The following is a 21,252-nucleotide window of genomic DNA, read 5'->3' as shown; positions in this document are numbered from 1 at the left end:
TCTTCCGGTTCTCTCCCCCGTCCCCCCGTGGGGGAGTGAGTGAGCGGCTGCGTGGTGCGTAGTTGCCAGCTGGGGCTAAACCACGACACTGGCCTCCTTACTGAGAGAGTGAGTCAGGGTGGTGGACTAACCTGAAGATGAAATGGCCATTGGTCTCCTACCTCAGTTCTTGTTGCCATCTAGCTGCAGAAGAGACAAATGCTGTCATATGGTCATGGGTGGTTTGTTTGAGTCATCCCATATGCTCTGTACAGGAGAGGACACATGGTGAAGTGACTGATTCCCCACAAAGCCTCACACTGTGTGGAGGGAGGGACAAAGGTCTTGTCTGTAGATTCTTCTGAACTGCAGCTTTGAGTGGTCAGATACCGCTCTGCTTTCATTCCTGCCAAAACCCTACTGTGCCTAGGCAAAGCTGTTATTTACATCAATGGAATGAACAATTAATTTTTCAGTGTGAGAGAAAAACAGACCTGCCTTGACTATAGAACTTGCAAATTCCTGTTTAAGTATAATCTAAAATGTATTGGCCAGCATGTCTTAAAGTGTACTTATTAGGAAGAAAAAGCCTTAGTGGGGTGAGAATAAAAGAATACTGGAATCATCTGGTTTTCTCCACTTCTGATTTTACCACTTACTTTTGTTTCCTGCTGGAGAAAGATATAGTGGTTCTCTGAGCCCATCTGCATTGGGAAACAACTGCGCATTTAAGAGGAGTGAGATTTTTTCAAGCCCAGGGTGGAACAGAGTCCTCACATTTAAACTTTGGTGGAAGTTTCCTTGTCAGAGTGTTGACGCAGTATGAGAGGATGATGCTTTATGTCACTAATAGCCTGTAGGACATGTTGATTTATCCTTATGTATGTGGAACAGTTCTACGCTCACTGCTTGAGTGGAATTAATGAAGCCACTCTACGCTGGTGTAATAAAGTAACTAACTTCTGTTAATGCCCTGTTTAAGCAACACCTTTTGATTAGTCATGCACATCAGTTGAAAGCAACAAAAGATGACAGAAGAGAATTTTCTAGGGTGTAGGAAGGAGCTAGCAGTGTTTTTATGCCTTTTAAATCCTGTTGCATTTCTCTCTCACTATAGCCATCTAGTCGTCTTTCTTGCCTCCCCAAGTGCATGCATGTGACTTTAAAAGCCATATTGAGTGATTATTCTTTTACCATGCTAAAAGCTCTGTATTTGCTGACACTCTCAGTCATGTCTTCACCAGCAAAATGATTTTATTAGGTTGTGGCAAACACTAAGGTATGTTCACTGGCCATGATGGCTGTCAAAAGAGTTTGAATGAATTAGTTCAAGAACAATTTTCTTTCAGTAACAATTAAATGTGAATTTTTCTGCCATTGCAGTAGTTTACTACCACATGCAGTGCCAAGCTCTGTGGGTTTAAAGTAATTTTTTGAGTGGGATAAATTGATTGCTAGATACAGTGGTAAAAACATAGGGTGAAAAAGAGTAACTAGATCTGGGTCCTATTTGCTGGAAGTGCTTCTGTGTCAGTGGAGAGCCATGCTAAACGCATTTAATTGCAGCTATTTTAAATGCATCCAACAGACAAATGGGCACACCTTTGCACGTATTAGTATATTGGACAAAGACATGTTTTCTTGTTTTGGTTTGGAGTTTATAGTAGTTCTTAGCTGTTACTTGAGCAATAAATGCTGATTAAATAGAAGTGTCTCATTACAGCGACAATATACTGCCATTTTATCTGGTTTGTGTTGCCTTGCTCATGCTGTGGTAAGTTCAGCAGATGAATGCGAGTTGCATCTTACCGCAGGTAGGATATTGTTTTTACTGTGAAGTCAGGGAGGATGTTGTCAGCAGTGTCCCTGAAGACATCTTGTGGTATTGGCTAGGAAGCTATTTGGGCTTGTCTGCCCGGGGCAGGTGTGTTCTCTATTTTAACGTGTCTAACATGCATTTGCTGAATGTTGGCTTTTGTTGCATGTTTTGTTGAAAGTTAGAGTGCCAGGTCTGTCTGCAGAGAACATATGGATGTGCTCTGCTTCCATCTCACCTATTTCGTTTGCCAAACAAAATCTGTTAAAGCATGGAAAGATTGCTTTTGCCAAGTGTAGCTGGTCAGCGAGTGATGTAGTTGATTCTTAAGAGAAAACTGAAGCAGGATTGTTGTATTGCGTGAAGCTACTTCACATGAAACTTGATCCTTGATGCAGAGAATGTAACCTAAAGTCATGAGGAAAAAATGATGTGCATCAGTTTTCTTCACATACCTCCTCCCCCCCCCCATCTTTCTCTGGTCAGCAGTCCCGCCTGGGTCTGAGTGGTAAGCCCTTGAATGGGGATGTGTGTGTCTCATCTCTTCACTTTTCCTTCTGGGTGAGTCGAAATTTCAGCCCTAGAAGCTAAATGATACTTAATGGTGTAATATTCAGAGTGGAGTCAGTCGTGTCCTCTCAGGGAAGTGGGTGACGATGGCGACTGATGGCAGCAAAGCCCCGCTAGGCTACAGCCTAGTACGTGCAGCAGGGCCCACAGGCTGTGTGCCGAAGTCCAGTCCAGCTCTGTTGGTGAAAAACATGACTGCATGTGTATTCTGGCCCACCTGCCTTCAAATTGGTGGGGATGTAATACAGTAGACTTTTCTTTTTGATATCCTCTGCCTCTTCCTGTCTAGAGGGGATACCCTGTCAAATTGAGAAAGACTTTAATTTCTGTCTCTGGTTGTGGTGTAGTGATTTGTTTTTCAGTGTAGTAGAGTATGATATGATTGGCCTCATGTGTCTTCATGTGTCTTCATGCTTGTATCTCTTTTCTAAAGAGACATTTTTCTGGTTAAACCCGTATTTCATTATGCTGTGTATTTTTTTCTTTTTTCCTTTTAAAAAGACATGGCCTGCCAGCACAATTCAATTTTAAAGTTCTATAGCATTACATTTTAATTTTGCCCTTAATTTGAGGCCTTAAAGCTATGTCATAATAAGAACTCCCCTATGGAAAATAATAGAAATAGGTTTCTCCTCTCCCACCGAATTTTCTTCACAAGTTCCCTGGAAAAAAGCCATGAAAAAGAAAGAAAAATAAACTTTGAGTTTTAGTTGAGATGCTTTTGGAGTTAAGTACCATAATTTAAGTTCTCCTTTATTACAAAATTGCTTTTATCTCAGTTTACTGTATGCTGTCATCTACTCATGTCAAATATATTTTTGCAGTCCTGATGGAAGTTCACTCCTTGTCAACTGAAGGTACAATTTCTAAATTAATCCATTCTTACAATTTCCCACTCACAGTTAATATCTCAAGCGGGATTGCAACCCACAGGAGCAGCTGCGTGATTCACTGTGGTCTATTTCCTAGTATTACTAGGGTCTATTTTTGCTGTGGTGTTTTTTTTTTTACAAGTCTGGAGAAGCTTTGGTTTTATTTGTGGCTTAAATTGATATCACAATTCAGTATTATGCATTTAACCCTTTCTGTTCCTTTCCTTGCCTTTTTTTTCCCCCCTTTTTATTTCTCTAAAGATTTTTTGCCTTTTTGGGAAAACCTTGTGCTGCTATTACAGTAAATACTAACACAGATAGTAGCTTTCACTAGTGAAGAGATAGCGATTTTCTTAAGTCTTAGGGTAAACGTAGTTAAAAGGAAGCTGCCATTTACATTTGTATGCTGTATGTGGCACAGCTATGGAAGTCCTGTGTCATGTGCCGTCTAGCAGAGTGTCCCATACTGAATGTTTGCCAAAAAGAGATGCTTCAAAGAGGATTGTAGGAAAGATGACATATTGTGTGTTTCCTTCTGTAGGCTTCCTCAAGCCTTCAACGATTTCTCTTTTGAGTCTTTCAGTCAGACGTGACTTCTGTGGCATTTTCTTTCATGGACCTGTTCACCTTCTCAGAATCCCATATGGATGTTGATCATTCACTGCATACTACTGTATGAAGAATCACTCTTTATTGCTTGTTTGGCCCTGTTACATGTTAGCTTCATTTGCTTTCCCTAACTCCTGTATTGGAAGAGATGATGTATCATCAGTTCTTTTTCTGTTTTTCTGTTCCACTTCTAGTTTTGTAGGCCTTTATCATATCCTTCTCCTCCCTACAATTTTTCTTTAAAGACTCCAGTCTGTCTTACCACACATCTGCTTAGTTTCCTGAAAATATTTTGTGATGGAAGTCTGAGTGAGTTATACTGGTGTTTGTATAGAGAGGTGTTGCTTTGCAAACCTGCTTGAGTTCTTGGAAGGATTCAGCAAGTGTGCGGACAAAAGCTATTTTGACTCCATAATGTACTTTGTGATTTACCCTGTGAAGTGCTGAAGCTTATAGTTGTCCTCAAATTATGCAGTCTGGAACATGATCACAGGGACTGCTGGAATGGTCTCAGTCAACGATTTTGTGAGGAGGACTGGTAAACAGTACCAGTGAGGAAGACCTGTCAATCTGAGATTTTATTTATATGGAGTGACTAAAGGTTAAACACAGTCTCCATAGCCCTTCTGGTTGGGATGGTTTACAACCCAAATTTACCCGCTGGTTCTCTTATTGCAAAGCAAAGCTTTTAGTTTTGCATTCAAGAGAGCTAAGGGATTTATGGGTGGATTTGAATGGAATGAAATGAATGGATTTATTTTAAGGTTGTGTGTACGCATGTGTATGTAGTCTGTTTTTCCAGGCTAAATATGTTAGTTGGAAATACTGAAAATAGGAACATGTTGTGAACGGCTTTCTGTGCGACTGTCAGTCAGAGGGGATTACAGAGGGGACAGCAAAGCATTCATTGTCAAAGCTGGAGGCTTTGCCCTTTCCCTCTGTCCTGCTGTGACCTTTGTGAGAGAGCTGCCCTTTGCATCCCTGCTGGCAGGCAGAAGCCAGCAATTTGTCTGGTTCCACCCCTGCATGAAGCAGGGGGACAGACAAGAAACTTCTGTACTGTTCTGGCTGTTATAGGCAATTCCTGTCCTCAGCAAAGCTAGACCTAATGCCTGGTGAGGCTACAGTTCATGCCTGCTTGGTTAGGATACAGATGATAAGTAGAAACATGTAAGAATTGCTTAAAATTGCCTATGTGAGGAAAACTTATTTTATAAATGAGCTATGATGCTGATAGTAAGTAGCTCTTGCTCTTCAATTCTGTGTGGTGTGGGTGTTTTTTAAGTGATTGATACTTCAGATGGTGGCAGTGCTATGGGTGATTGTGAAACTACTTGGATTAAAAAAATGAACAAGGAAGTTTTTAACTTTGTACACTAGACAGTAATTTAAAGATCTCTTGAAGGCTTTTATTTTTTCTTGGCAAACTAAGGCCTTTGAACTCTCCTCTGTCCCCTGTAAGTGGCTCACACCAACAGGTAACTAAACTTTTCTTTTGAAAACTTATGGAAGGATAAATGCTAAAACAATCATGGCATGTGGGTCCTAGAAAGTCAGTTCTTACCTAGGCTCAAATTATTACTGAATTAAGTTTCCACTGACTGCTCTAGATTTATTATTTCATCATCCTTTTCAAGGACCTTGAATTACTTTGTTAAAGTCATCCCTGGCAGTGGAACAACCTTCCCATTGCATTGAACAATTCTATAGTAAAGAAAACTGTGTATGTGTTCTCCTTGAACTTTCTTTTCAGTGTGTTCTTTTTCACCTTGTACCTGTTACACCGAGCTGCTGCTTCAGCTTTTCACAGCTGTCTTGCAGACTCTTTTTCCTTAGTTTCTTCTGCCTTCTCAGGTGCTGATTCATCCACTTGTCATGAAGTAGCTCTCTTCTCTTTCTAGTGTTTGTTTGCTGCCTTGATTCCCTCCTGCTTTTTCTTTTATTAATTTCTATTTCCAGGACTGGAAGATAGAGGAAGTGAAGGGAGGAAATGATCACAAAAACAGTTATAAAATTATGTGGAATAAAATTGATAGTATAATGTACATGTAAAATCATAGAATAGTTTGGGTTGGAAGGGACCTTTAAAGGCCATCTAGTCCAACCCTCCCCCCTGCAATGAGTAGGGACATTTTCAACTAGACCAGGTTGGTCAGAGCCCCGTCCAACCTGACCTTGAATGTCACCAGGGACGGGGCATCTACCAGCTCTCTGGGCACCCTGTGCCAGTGTTTCACCACTCTCATGGTCAAAAATTTCTTCCTTAGATCTAGCAAAAATTTGCCCTCTTTTAGTTGAAAATAATCACCTCTTGTCCTATCGTAATAGGCCCTGCTCAAAAGTCTGTTCACATCTTTCTTCTAAGCCCCTTTTAAGTACTGGAAGGCTGCAAGAAGATCTCCCTGGAGCCTTCTCTTCTCCAGGCTGAACAGCCCCAGTTCCCTCAGCCTGTCCTCACAGGAGAGGTGTTCCATCCCTCTGTGATTTTTGTCGCCCTCCTCTGGACCTGCTCCAACAGGTCCATGTCTTTCCTGTGCTGAGGGCTCCAGAGCTGGATGCAGCACTGCAGGTGGGGTCTCACCAGAGTGGAGTACAGGGGCAGAATCATCTCCCTTGACCTGCTGGCCACGCTGCTTTTGATGTAGCCCAAGGGTATGTAGAAGATTCTCCTAGAATTGTTGGTTGATGTGTGCAAGGAGTCTTTGCAGACTGAAAGTGGCAACTAAATAGACCCTGATGAGGAGACCAGAATAAGAGTGATCTTAGGTGGGAAGGTCAGATTCTTACAACATTTGAATGTGTGTTTCTTAAGGTGATGAGGCAAAAGACTTTGTCAGTCCCACCTAGGCTGCTGTCCAAGGTTCAAGGGAGCCCTTGATGGGCTGAGGGTTGTAGTTGAACTTTGGTGCTACTCTGAGACACCAGGTGCTCTCAGTTTGTTAAAGAGTCACCCAACAGAGAAGAGATGAGTACTTGTTAATAAAGCTGTATTTCCTTGAGGTGGTGAGTGATGATTCCCATGGTGTTGCTATGTGAAGTAGACAATCGTGTACTTATGATTCCTTCCTCTGAAGTGGCTTGTGCTCCTCCCACTTCCTCATGTCAACTTTGGCATTTTATGAACTGTTCTGTGAATCTGTTCAAGTTCCTGAACTAACAGAAAATGATCCCTGTCACCTTCCAGTATTCATTTCCCTTTCCTTCTCTGTTCCTTGCCCAGTCTATCTCCTCCTTGTCTCCCCCATGTTGGAGTATATAGAGACTGGTCTCACATGAGAGAGTTGAGGAAGAGTGGGGAAAGAAGAGCTGGTGAGTCATCTGATTTTGGACCTGTGGCCATAATACATTAGTTAACTGGTTTTTTTTTGGGGGGGGGGGGTGGTGTTTACTGCTTTATTATAGGTAAATTAGTTGGTAATGGCCAGCACAGTAGTTGAGCAATAAAACTACAATGACTCTACTTGTAAAACATAGGTCTGTAGTACTTTGGGAGTCAGATATGCCATTGCTGAATGGCTGACATCTATCAAAAGCTGAAATGTTAACTCAGAGTAGTAAACTGATAGTTATGGCTTAGACCAAGACTCCCCTTTATTCCCCTCAAAGTTTTTTTTTTTTTCTCCTTAATTCTTATTCAAAATAACTTTCTTAATCTTAGAAACAGACTGAGATTGGTATCACTGCAAATCTGTAAGTGTAAGCCCTGTCCTAATGTTTTTGCATGAATGCAAGGTATTGAATGTCTGCTGGTGTATTTAGTGCGGTGGTGGAAGGTTATTTTAGACAGAAAAGTCTAGACAGTTCTTAGGATCTATTGCAGGTCTCTACACCTGCCAAAATTTGGGAGGGAGTTTTATACAAATTACACTGCAGTTCCTCAAAAGGGTTTTCATGATATGAATAACACTAACTACAATAGTTTCTCTTTTTTTTTTCTGAGGCAAAATCGGTGCTACTGTTGTTGCAGAACATTACTCAAGTTTTGCAATGTTACAGGACAAATGCTTTTTAAACACAGTTTGAGCATAAAATGAAGAGACTAGAATTCAGAAGGGCTCTTCAGTAGGTAAAGGAGGTAAATCTAGATGTCTCTTCCAATGTGAGTCTTAATTGTATTTTTTCGGAAATAGAGAAAACTCTTCTTGCTTGAACCTGCTAATATTACACTGTTGAAAATGACCTCAGAAGTTTCTTAGAAATATCCAGACTTCACTAATGGGCAATACCAAGTCTACATGAGGTTCTGAAGTTCAGGGAAAAATACATGAAAAATGAGATGCGTGGAAGAAGGAAAACATGAGCAGTTCATTTAGATTACCAGTGGCATTTGAATGCTGACTTTTTAAACCTCACTTAAATATTTAGTTTATTTTATTTAACTGATTTATGAGTCCTTTTTTCCTCCCTTCTTCTTTCCCTCTTGGAGGAATAGGAATTTTTTAGTTTGCATATGATGTTTAAACACTTCATTCATATGATGGAAAATGAAACAATAGGCTACGAATGTGGTTGCAATCTCAATTAAAATGTTTAAGATTTTTCCATATGTTTCTTAGTAAAAATAATAACACTAATGTTAGTAAGCTCATCTTAAACCATTAGTGAATGCTTGCCATGAGTGTGTGGGGCTGTCTTTACTTCCTGCTTTGCATAGTTTTGGTCACTTAATCTTAAATACATTTCTAGCTGAGCGGCAGTGCCTCTGCCTGTTTTGAATTAATGTGTGTGTGTGATTTTGTAATATTTTATAAAATATAGTCTTATGGTGTGATTGTAGAAGTATTGTTTTTAAGGAGTCTCACGAAAAAAATATTTTAGAGGTGGCTGTTCCAGTTGTAATAGACCTTCAAGAACAGGCAAATATAAATTAAAAAAAAAGCGCAGGCAAGCTGAAAGCCATAGTTGTATTTTTGGGGGGAGAGGGAGGTATATAAATTTGTGACTCTCATGTTTTAGCATAGAATGAGGATCTAGAAAGCGGAGTCAACACACAGAAAGAATAGTAGGCAAATCAACACTGCATTCAAGAAACTTTAAAAAAAAAAAAACTTAATTGCATGCTGAATGAAGTGTTTTATTTTAGGTGTTTGTGCAATTTGTAATGGAAACTATGGGCTTACAATGGCAAATGATGGGAAACAGTGGTCTGCAAGACAGCATTAAGAATTGGGAATGCCAAATATGTGCACTGTATGTCAGCCTTGGTTGAGAATTTGTTTTGAAAAAATAAATTGTTAAACAATGAGGGCCAGATAGTTTTATTATTTTTCCTGGGAAAAGAGTTTGTGTAGCCTAAGGGAGAATTTTGCCTGTGGGAAAGAGAACACTGGGCTCAATTTTCAAAATTTATGTGGCCTTGCCAAGACAGATGGGAAGAAACAAGAGTGCACCCCAAACAACTGTAGCCCTGGGAGACACTCTCATCTTGCATGCGGGTTTTCTCATTCATAATTAGGCTTAAAAATAAAGTTGTGCACACTAGTACCTCTGCACGTGGAGGAGTCAAGCTTGTTCAGCCAGATTTTGGTGTACTGCAATAATTAAGTTTGCCCGAGACATGGGAAGGGGTGACTGTTAAGTGCCAGGGTGTCTGTCCTCATTAATTTTTGAGCGAGCATTATAAAGGCAAGTGATGTGCGTTAAGTAAGTCTGTGCCTCTGAGAGGCCATAATCTGCAGATCTGCTGTGACCTGACAGTGCAAGGCAGCAGTGACTGCTCATGCTGCTGTTATGAAATGAGTGTGTTTCATGTGACTCCTAGAACCCCCCTTGTGATTTGTCTTGAATGTTTTCTTGGCAGTAGCGTGTGCTGGGAGCGCTTGTTTTCCAGGCTGCTGCTGCGGCTCCATGAGTGGAACGGAGTGCTGGTCTTCTGGCTCTGGTTTCATCGTAGTTCGGAATGCTGTTCGTGTTTCTCATCTGCAGCATTCGACATCCTGTCCATCTCAATGGCTTCCTTTTGAGCCAGCATAGAGGATAAACATCCTTTATACAGCTAAAGGTTCAATTTTTTTAAAACAGAGTGGTCAAACAATGTAGCTGTTGTGGATGCTATAAGTAGATGTCAGATTTGTAATTGAGTTTTTTCTCGTGTCAGCTATTTTTAGTGAATGTGATATATTTCTACAAAAGATCTAATTGGATTTGTTCCTTTTGCTCTAGCTAATATGTTGAAGTGGAACAGGGCATCAAGAACACTGCATCATCTTTAAAATAACACACCCATCCAAGTGTTTTCCCTGTGTTGTTGCACACAGGATCTTTAAGAACAGAGGAAATGAGCAGAATACACAAGAAAACAGGATTAACACGTGAAGTTTAGTTAAATACAACAAAATGAAAACCAGAAATCCTTTCTCTACAGCAATTTTTCCCCAGTGATTAGAGAACAGGATCATAGAATTACAATTTGAAGTGAAGATTTTGGGGATATTGCTGGGACAAAATACTCTAAAGTGTTTTAAAGATACTTCATAAATACAAAAGTGAATTAGATTTCTTATTGGTGTGTGCTGTTAATCCTTAGCAAGGGGAAGGAATGGCTGATTCAGGAAGCTGCAGGGTCTCATAAATCAAGAGAGTAATGAGGCTTGAGCCAAACATAATTTCGATTGCTTTGCCTTTGATTTGTTCCATTTTCTTCTCTCTCATCATTCATTCGGCCCTTTTATATAAGAGTGGATGGGGAACTGTGGGTTTTCGTGCTTTTGGTTGTTTGCTTGTTTAACTAGGCTTTGGGTAAGATCCTTGTTCTTGCCTTGCCTTGTTTTATTTATCTTTTCTTTTTTTTTGTCAGTTACTATTTTCTGTTGTTGATGCTTTGGTTGCTCTTCAGGGTTTTGGGTTACCCTGATGGCTGAGTCTATGTGTGCCCTCTGACAGCTTTGCCTATGCTAACACCAAAGGGACCTCCTTACCTGCCTAGCTTGATTCGCGAGAAGCAGGTGGGTCGCGCATTGACTAAGGTGACCCAAGGATCCACAAAACCTACATGCTCCATTTCTGTGCCCCTGCAGTGAGCTTCAGTCTCACTGCAAGTTTCTTTCATAATTTAGCCCCACATGTTGTATGAACTTGCCATTTGTGCCTTTTGCAGAGTTTGCTTTTTTTTAATTGGGGGAAGGGTAAGAAAAGACAGAAATTTCTAATCGTATCCTCTTCTCTCTTCTGTGCTTTGATAGGCCTGGATGATTGCCTGCAGCAGTATGTCCATAAATTTGAACGGGAGAAGATAAATGGTGAACAGCTGTTACAGATTTCTCACCAGGACCTTGAAGACTTGGGTATCTCACGGATTGGACACCAGGAACTGGTTCTAGAGGCTGTGGATCTCCTGTGTGCACTGGTTAGTTAAGTGGTGAACAGACATGCAAAGACTTTCGTAAAGTGCTCTTTTTGGGTGAATGAATGAGTCTGATAAAACCAGAATACCTGTGTGTCTTTCTGTTACACATCACAGTAAAATAAAACAGAATTTGTTTTAATTCTTGCAAGCTTATTGTTAATAGCTCTTTAACTTTTTCCTAATAAGAAGCAATGCTAATTAATTTGGTTGTACCTCTGAAGAAAGAAGTCTGAGTAGCACTGTTAGATCTTGTGGCTCCTGTTAGTGAACAGAGTGATTAAAATTGCTATTGAGTAGAGTGAATTTGTCATAGAAGATATAAGACATGCTGTTGAAATGACAGCTGCTAATGGTTCCTCACATCAGTTGAAATGGCTTTAAGGCAAGTATGTAGTCTGTATACAAAGTGAAGAAAACATTCTTGAAGTGAGGAATGTTTTGCTAACTTGGTTATAGTTCAGTTCAACTGTCATTAGATTTGAAACTGAAGCTGTTCCTGTCTGTACTCCTGGTATATAGCTGGGCAGATGCTTTCAAAACACTCTGGAAAGAATAAATATATTTTGGGTTTTTTTGCTAATACAGGGTTTATTTAAAAGGTGTAGTTTGGACACACCCTTGAAGATGTGTTTCATGCAATGGAATGAATGAGTGCCAGAGGTATATATGGGGAGAAGTGTGGGGAAGGCTGCCCAATGATTCGTTGGCCGGCACTGGCCCACCGTTCCTTCATTAGGCAAGACTTGCAGCACCGAGTGTACTCCTCTTAAAATGGAGAATCTTCATTGCCTGTGTGATGTGTTTTATTTGCTGCAGAGAGGTGCTACAGGGGTCTTTCATATTCCATAACCAGGATCAAATTGGATAGCTTGTACTGAAAGAAGTGTATTTAATGAAATCACTTCATACAATCTGAAATGTTTCCTGAAGAGTTGCTTTTATACTGAAGAGGAAAAAAACGTTTTTCAAATATTTGATCTATCAAAAATTTTTAACATTTAACTTGAAAATCTAGTTGAAGAATGTAATTAGCCTGAAAGGCAGCTCATGTTGTGGGAAAGGATAATCTCTTGGGCAAGTAAAGGAGTCTGGTGAGTTAGTAAATAGACTGTGTGCTGTATACAGTCCTGACTAAAGTAATGGATGTGGCAGCCCTCAAAGGCACTTTTCTTCGTTTTAAAATATTAGAATAAAATGAACAAAGCTGGCTGACCGCCAAAATCTAAAGCTGTGTTTTATCTCCTACAATTTCCTTCTAATTTCCTTTGTAGACAAAAGTTTTGACCTCAGACTCGTTTCTGGAAATCCTTTGTGAAATGCAGCTCGAGTTAATGCATTAGGCAGCGTTCACATATTGCAGCTGAAATGTCCTTGTTCCCTTTTAAGAGGTGGAGGAAGAATTCCTGTGTTTTAGGTATGCCCTTTGTCACCTTCTTGATGTCCCTTCCCTTTAGTTTTTGGGATTGTTAAAATACAACAGTGATTTTATATAAGTTCTAGTGACAACCAATTTTTTGCTGTCTCCTCTTGCGTGATAGAATAAAAGTTTCTCTATTCTACCTGTATTAGTTTTTTAAAAGTGGGTTTGTGTATTGATATCACGTAGTGGACAGTGTTCTTTTTGTGGGTGTATATATGGTGACATTTCCCAAACTTTTGGGGCCTTGAATTGAAAATAAAAGTAAATTATTTTGGAGATCGGCCCCCCCCTGCCTCTTCCCCTTCCCACTATGCTTTTAGCTCACACTGTGGAAATGTGGCATTGACTGGGCCACCCTGAGTCCGGCTTTGAAAGCCGTCGTTCTTGACAGGGTGAGGAAGGGCTGAGAGGGGGTTTTGGAGGTTCCCCAGTCCTGCAGTACTCAAGAAGAATTTCCCTTTTTGTCTAGTTTTGCCTTGGCAGTTTTCCAGCTGAGCTTCCTTCAGATGAGTGCTTTGGTTCCCTCACACTGCAAGAACACTTAGAGCTCCAAGGGCAGTGAAGCAGCTGCCTTCAGAGCATCTTTCTCCTGCAGTAACTCTTTTCAAGCATTGACCATACAGACCTTTTTGCCAGCGTCAGTAGATCAGTCGTAAAAGTACGTGAAGGTAGTCCTTTGCTTGAGAAAGGGCACCAAATACACTTTTTTTTTTTTTACCCTTCTTTTTCCAGATTTTATAGGGATAGAGCCCTCTTCGGCAGCTACACTGCCAAGCTGAAAATGTGTCTGCAACTTATGGTGTTTGCTGCTGCAGTAAGTGAACTCTAGAGCCAGTATAGCTGAAAGAAATGAATGCACCTTTCTTTGCTGCTCTGGTGATGAGGCAGTGTTTCCTCATCTCATAGCAGTGGCTGCATGGGCAACAGAGCTGCGGCTGAAGAGGCAGCAGGAGAGAGTGTGGACAGGGATAAAAAGTGGAAGTTTCCTGTGAGCACACATTTCTGCTGCTCTCGAGCTGGTCTAACAGACTTTTCTGAACAGGTGTTGAGGACATATTTAAGGAATTTAGAGGACATATCAAAGAAACTGAATTCCCCAGAGGCGAAAAAGTCATCGAGTGCCTCCATCTTTTTGTTGACAACAATATTTTCTTGGGGGAGAAGAGGGATGAAAGACATTTCTTAGTTGATGGAAGTATTTGGAGAGGTGCAAACATACACAAACGTGCTTTTTAAACTCATGCAAAACCTCGAAAGCAGGGGCAGGTATCCAGAAAATAAGCTTTCTCAGCCAAATTGGGGACAAAAAGCATCTAGAGTGGTAGTGAAAACTGATTACTTAATCATCATTCCCTGATGACTAGACTTGCTTGTTTGGGCTTAATAAATATAAAACAATGCAAGCATGAACAGGAAACTGTATGCAAATATTTTCACTTTTAATGTGTTCTTTGGATTAGATTTCTGACTCTTGACCTATGCTCTATGATGGGAGAGTTTGGAAGCAAAAAAGCAACTGATTTTTCTCGAGTTAGAATGAAGAGATACTAGTTTTAAGCAATCTAAAAAAAAACCACCAAAAAACCCCAAACCACAAAACAAGAACAACATAGTTTTTAACATTTTGCCTTTTGATAATTTCACTGGTAGTAATGTTCTTCCAGCATATTTGCAATACAAAAAAATATAACATCATAACATAAAATAGAACATGCATACATGAAGACTTATCCTTTGTGGCTAATCCTTGTCAAAAACACCACACTTAGCACCACCTCATAAGGTTTCAGTTTTTTTAGAGGTCTCAAGTTTAGTGCTGTTTTTTAGGAAACTTGAGAGTCCAAAGGATTCTTCAGGATGCGTTTTTTCTAAGAGGGAGGGAGCAAGAATGAGTGACTGTTGACAGTACCTTGTGTTAACTCTAGTGTTTATATAGGCATGCAGTGGGTTGGATCAGCTTTTGAGCAGGCGTTCAGTCTGTTTTTATTAATTTCTTCCCCCACCCCCCAGCTGGGTTTTAGCTGGATCAGCCAGGAGATCCAGCTGATCATACTGTAGCACATGAACGTGGCTGTGAAGGGGAAGGCGATGCTGCCCTTGGGTGGTAGCAGAGCTCTGGATCAGCCCAAGTCAGCTCAGACAAAGCTGCTGTGCTTTTTTTTGACTTCAGTTAGCCATGCTTTTTTGTTTTTTTAATTTTATGTTGGCTGCCTGACCTTGAGCAATTGTTTGGTCAGTGTACATTTTCTCATTTAAACGTAATGGAGTTTGGAGAGAGTGCGCTCGTGCGCATGTGCTCTTGTGCATGTATGCGTGCTGTCTCTTGCTCCAGCCCTGCGTGTGGCTCCCCAGGTTAATGAGTAATAACCTGGGAGTGTTTGACATGGGGTGCTCTTGACCGCTGGTTTCAGCCTGTGTTTTGATGAAAGCAACTTTGATGTTTTAAATCGGGAGCAACAGGAAAATGTAATGTGTTCTTTGGTTCACGAGCAACATCTAAAACCTTTTGGTTGCTTGAATAATAATCTATTAAATATTGTAGCCTCTGTCCTGTAGAAATATTTTAGAAAAGTCTGCTAAGCTTTGCACTTCAACTGTGTGTTGCTGTGAAGGCTGTTTGGTGTGCTGCCATGCTATCAACATTTCTATCTGTCCTGGACTGAGGCTACAGTTCCATGACAAGTTAAATTAATCCAAATTAGCTGCTACCTCTACCCCCTCCTGTCCTCTGATCAGTGATTTTGTGTGTGTGTGTGTGTGTGCGCGCGCGCGCTCTCACCTGACTCTGAGGTGAACTACTTCAGGGACCTAAAACAGCTGAGAGCACACTGCAGTAAAAAAGAGAATAGATTTTTTTTTTTTTTTGAATGGTTTAGTTCCCCAAACCAGCCCTCCTGACAGACTGGAGACAGCAAGTGAAGGAGTAGAAAAATAGCAGAAATAGGTGGTTATGTGTGAGGTCAAGATAGTGTTGGCTTGGATAGAAACATTGCTCTATCTGGTGAAGGGGCATAATGTTTTCTGTGTATTAGAGCAAACAGGTGAGGAAACTGGCTTGCCCCTGGGGCAGAGATGGTTTGGGTTGTGATGACCCTTTGTTCTGGGGAAGTTCATGCTTCAGGGCTGACCTGTAGTTGGAGAATTCAGCTGCCTGTGCGGAAGACCCATGTGCTCCCTGTTGTGCTGGATAGACATAGTGCTTAGCCAGGACACTTCCTAGAGTGCAAACTGGTTGTTTAGATATCTGAGGTGCATTCCGTAGAGTTTCTGTGGGAAGTTGCAGGAAAGCTTAGTGCAATGACTGGAGAGCTTGGCTGTGATGTGCTCTTGATAGGCTGTTGGGGACACCAGTTGCAGTCATAAACTGGGGCTCCAGTATCTCCAGAGGCAACACCTGTGTTGCTGAAGTTAACTTCAAAACTGAGAACTACGTGACAGAATTATTTAAAAATAACTAGCTGAACTGTAAAAGTCAGTGGACTGACCTGCTGTATAAATAATGCGAAAGAGGTTTTAAAAGGAGTATGTGAATGTTTTGGGGCCAAACCCAAAATCTGACCTGGTATATCAACATGTGTCCTCTTAAATGCTGGGGCCATCTCTAATTGCAGACACCCACAGGTGGTGGGCACAATTTCTGCACCTGAATGACTGAAAGAAAGACCTGAAGATACTTAAATATATGAAGACTCTCTCAAGTTCTAACCAGAGTGATTAGGTGGTTATACCACTGTACAGAAGATATTTTGTATTTTCTGTCCCTTTATGAAAGGAAGGGGGTCCACATCTTCCAATTCCCTTGTTAAAGGGAGAGATTTCTGGTACATGGCTACTTTCAAATTCATGTGGTCACAGGAATTTACCCCACATTCAGATCTGTTGGTGAAAAAGTATTCCTCCAAAAATAGACTAATATGCAATGTCCTGTGAGGAGGAGAAAACTAACTGCAAGAAATGCATCTGAATGATGCTTTTTTTTTTTAAGTAAAAGGTGATAAGTTCACACATGACAGTATACAAGTGCTTCAACACTGCGTAGTAATCCAAATCTTTCCCTTTCTGTGATCCAGGAAAATTTAAGGATATCCTTTTCTGTTGCCACAGTGGCTTTTTTTTTTTTAACTGGATCTATTCTCTCAGCCCCTATTCCTGGCTGTATTTTAAGGGTACTTCCTTGCCAAGAGCCCTCAGGGGGAGGAGGGAGGCACTTGTGTAACTTATACCTGCTGGGATCTTATCCATAGGAGGTGGAAAGTAGCTGAGTAGCTGAAACATTTCCTTACACTGGTGGGTTTTTTTGGCAGCAAAGGTTCTGTTTCATCTTTTGTAACTTTCTTAATCCAAGATCTTTCAGCCTATGCTAATGGATGCTTGACTGTGGAGGGAATGGAGCCACAGTGTGCCCTGGCAGCAAAGAAGTCAGCAGCATCCTTGGCTGCATTAATGGGAGCATGGCCAGGAGAGGGAGGGAAGTGATTATCACCCTTTACTCTGCACTGATTAGTCTACATGTGCCTCCCACCCCCAAATACAGGAGGGAGGTGGACAAACCACACCAAGCTCAGTGGAGGGCTACCAGGCCAGGCAGGGCTGGAGTACTCACCTGTGAGGAGAGGCTGTGGGACTGAGACTTCTTCAGCCTGGGGAAGAGGCAGCTTCAGGGAGGCCCACCAGCAGAGCCCCAGCACCTATTGTGGGAGGACATGGTCAGCAGGATTATGGAGCTGGGCTGCTCATAGTGGGAGGATAAGACATTTCGGGCAGAAGTTGAAATGAGATATTTGGGCTTGGTTTAAGGAAACACTTTCTCACCCTGAGGACGGTCAGACATTGGATTCAGTTGGCCAGAAAGGTTGTACAGTCTCTGTCCGTGAAGGTTTTCAAGACTAGACTGGATAAAGCCCTGAACAAGCTGGTCTGAGCTCATAGCTGAGGCTGCTGTGAACAGGAGGTTGGACTGAGACCTCCTTGAGCTCCCCTCCAGCCCAGGTGATGATGTGATCCTGAGTGGAGGTGTTGAGAACCCCTGGAAACTTGGAATTGAATGGAATTAAGATTTGCTTTAGTTGCTTTAGGTTTTTTGAGGGGGAAAGGAGAAGGAAGAGGCAGTATAGCTGACTAAACTATGGAACCTGGTGGTTGGTAGCAAGAATCTGCAGCATCAACAGAATAGAGAAAGGCAGGGTTTTTTTCCTGTGTTTTTGGGTAGGGTGTTTTTTTTTTTTTTTAAAGAAAAGGTAGGAAATTTCACTCTAAAAGAGCTAAGCATTCCTCAGGACTTAACATTCAGAAGATGCCCACAGAGGTTTTGCAAGGTTGGATAAGTCAAAAGTAAAGGTACTCAGCAACACATTGGTACATAACACACATTTGCACACTGACAGCAAAAAGAAGAAAATCTTGATTACAAAATTGAGTTGCCTTCAAAATAGATACAGCGTAGCATTTCTGACATGTTTGGAATAAGATGATCAATGTGTTGCTTAACAATTGAGTTTTAGTTTCAGGAAGTATAGTTTGGTTGTATTTGAATTTTTAAAGTTGAAGTTACAGGCAGGACTTAGAGATTCTCTAGGTTTCAAAAATTTTTATAAAGATGCTGTTGAATGAAAAACACAACACCTAAGAATGGTTTTAATTATTATGTATAGTGTTAATGCAGTCCTTGAACTTGCAAAGAATTGCACTGCTGTAATCAAGGCATACAGTTGCTGAAAATTTGTGATGCAAATACTTATTCTAGCTTTTGACTGAAATTATATTTGCTTCCTGTAGATGTTTTTATCTCTTGCCAGATTAAATTTATCTCTAGTTGTGAATAAAATTTTATTTCACGGTTTATGTACCACAGTACAGAAAACATTTTTAGAAAAAACAGCATTTTTGTTCCTTAACAAAAAACCAACACAATTTTGTTACTCCAACTGCATTTTAAAGGTAAATGACATCCAATAGAACATTGGGACTTCATGCTGATTGAAAAGTGTCCTCAAATCTCATTAATGTCTGTAAAATTGGGGGAGGTTGGCACCCACAAAAGTATTCTTTAGTGGCTGTAGCATAGAATAAATTTTAGAAAAAGTGATTGAAGGTCTAGGATTTGTCAATATGGAGAAGACAATTGCAGTCTATAAAATCTTGCCTGTAATGGAGGTGAGTAGAGAATTGGTTCTTCCAGTAGAAGAAGTAGGTGTACTAAATGAAGGTAGCATTAACACTGTGTCATCCCCTCTAACCCAGCCAAAGAACCCCAAAAAACTCTTGAAAGTACCACATGTGCTGGAGGAAATAGTTAATCTGTAGGATGTTTAGCAACAGGGTGCTAAAATTCACATGGATTCAAAATGGGAATTGAATTTCTGGAAGAAGTACTAACCAGCATTGCTTCCCGGGGCTGCTGAGCTGCAGATAGGTGGCTGCAGACAAGGGGACGTGTAGGGGTGTTGGTGGGTGCAGACAAGGGGACCTGTGGGGGTGTTGGTGTGTGCTTGCAATCTGTCCTGAGGAACAGCTGCGTAGGCACCGGTACGGTATACTGGGCTGTATGGACCCATTCTTTTCTTTTTAAAAGCCATTCTTTTTACAGCTTTTGACTCTAAATACATTCGCTATTTTTTAGCAGTACATGGAATATCACTAGGTTTGCACCATCAGACACTTAGTTTTAGTAAGGCTGTATTTGTGGTGTAGGCATGATTTCGAATTTCTTCCTACTTCGGTACTTGCAACAGGGACCTCATGGTTTCCTGTCTCCTAGAAGCTAAAGCATTGGAAGGTAAGGGCAACTTAAAGACTAAGGCCATACTAAGAACTAGATACTTCATTTTTGCCAAAAACCAGAAAACTTGGGCAAATCCTCACACCTTTCATCACAGATGAGTTTGTAACTTGTGGTATAATAAATAGGAGGACTTGATAGGGAGATTTATCAAACTTAATAATATTCCTTGCAGAACTATGGCCTTGAAACAGACAATATGAAGAACCTGGTTCTCAAGCTGCGAGCTTCATCCAACAATCTGCAAAATTACATCAGCAGCCGTAGGAAAAGTTCAAATTATGATGGGAATACCTCTCGCAAGCCCCCCAATGAATTCCTTACTTCTGTAGTAGAGCTTATTGGTGCTGCTAAAGCCTTGCTTGCATGGTTGGACAGGTAAGCATAAAATCTTCATATTTTTAATGTACTGCTATAATGAGTTATTTCTCCATGTAGGGCATTTTCTAGATGCTTCGGTGTAAAGATCTTCTTGATCTCTCTCACCCCTGTTTTTTGTGTTGGCAGAAGTATTCTAGCGGACGGATTTAATCTAGGGTATTTACTCTTGTGCTTCCACTATTGATAAAACCAGTGAAACTGTTCACATTGCATCCAAACTGGTATTTCTAAAAGTAGGAGTCTTACTGTTCAGGGGGGATGACCAATTTTCAGGCCAGTTTCTCATGCGTCTTCTTCCTCTCCCCTTCCCAGCTTCTAAATTCCCACTTGTCATTGGCAGGTCCCTTTCTAAAAGATTTCTTAATGTTTTGCTGAAATTGTGGCCTTAGCTCCATGATGTGAAGACTGAGCAATGGCAGAGACACCCTCTGTGTGTGTGTGGTTGTTTATTTCCCAGCAAGAGCCAGAGTTGTTTTGTGACAGCTGCAGTGGAAGCAAACAGATAACAGAGCCAATTGGGTGCTGGCTGGGATACTGGTCAGGATAACAGATGAACGTAATGTCAAGCCCCTTGCCAGCTTTCCTGAGAAGGAAGGTTAGGAGGAGAGCTGCACGGGGCTAGCAGCAAGGAGCACCTTTATCCTTTAGCATCCCTGCCCTCCAGTGAGGAGTTGATTCTGTGTCCAGACAGTGCTGTTAACAGCTTGTGCCTCTCTCACCTGGTTCTCTCCTCTCACCTTGTTGCTGGCAGCTTGCCCTAACTTTTTTCTGCAATGCACCATTAGCAAGATGACTGTTTTGTCTGTCCCAAAACCTACTGGGGTTAATTCTTAACCACCCATCTAGCTCTTTCAGCTATCTGGAGGGTCTGAGGTGAGACTCTGTAGGCTCTAAAGCTGCCCTACCTATGATGATCTTTCTCTAAGACTGAGCCTCACTGTACCTCTGTGTAAAATGTGAAAATCTGTTTTTTCTTCTAGAGACTTTTTTTTTTTCCTTCTCCCATCTGAGTTTAGTAATCGAAGACTTGGAAGGTAGAAATCTACTCTGACAAACCCAAGGGTGTGATTTTTACAACACAGTCAGTGTGATCTGACTTGATCATGCAGCTGAGAGAACTGTAGTTTGGAAAACTGAGAGTTTCTTCTGGTTTTGCTTTCTGAACTTGCTTACCACAGGGTTAGACATTCAGTAATTTTGGTGCAATGACAGAGCAGGACTATGCAGTCAGGAATATTTATATGGTAAAACTGTGTCTTCATGCTTGTGTGGATGTCAGTTACAGCTCTTGCTCTCACATGCTGGTCATTGCTTATAAGGTAGGACGGGAGAAGGCTGGTCCCTTTGATCTAAGGGGAATTTTCTCTTGTTGCAGGGCCCCATTTACAGGTATTGCTGACTTTTCATCAATGAAGAACAGAATCATTCAGCTCTGCTTGGATCTCACTACTACTGTTCAGAAGGTCAGCTGATTTCTTTTCC

At 41.1% G+C, this 21,252-nt stretch overlaps 1 protein-coding gene across 1 annotated transcript in view; it reads left to right on the top strand.

Moving 5' to 3' along the window:
- Positions 1-21,252, top strand: part of CNKSR3 (CNKSR family member 3) — a 61,221-nt gene that overhangs the window by 22,466 nt on the left and 17,503 nt on the right. The window contains exons 2-4 of the mRNA XM_010297135.1: positions 11,028-11,191; positions 19,565-19,767; positions 21,146-21,233. Of these exons, the coding sequence (XP_010295437.1) occupies positions 11,028-11,191; positions 19,565-19,767; positions 21,146-21,233 (455 nt within the window). The remainder of the gene's footprint in view (positions 1-11,027; positions 11,192-19,564; positions 19,768-21,145; positions 21,234-21,252) is intronic.

Source organism: Phaethon lepturus, unplaced genomic scaffold, assembly GCF_000687285.1.
Source record: "Phaethon lepturus isolate BGI_N335 unplaced genomic scaffold, ASM68728v1 scaffold5201, whole genome shotgun sequence".
NCBI classification, from domain to species: Eukaryota; Metazoa; Chordata; class Aves; order Phaethontiformes; family Phaethontidae; genus Phaethon; species Phaethon lepturus.
The sequence above is the reverse complement of the archived record's forward strand: the minus strand, read 5'-3'. Positions and strand labels throughout refer to the sequence as shown.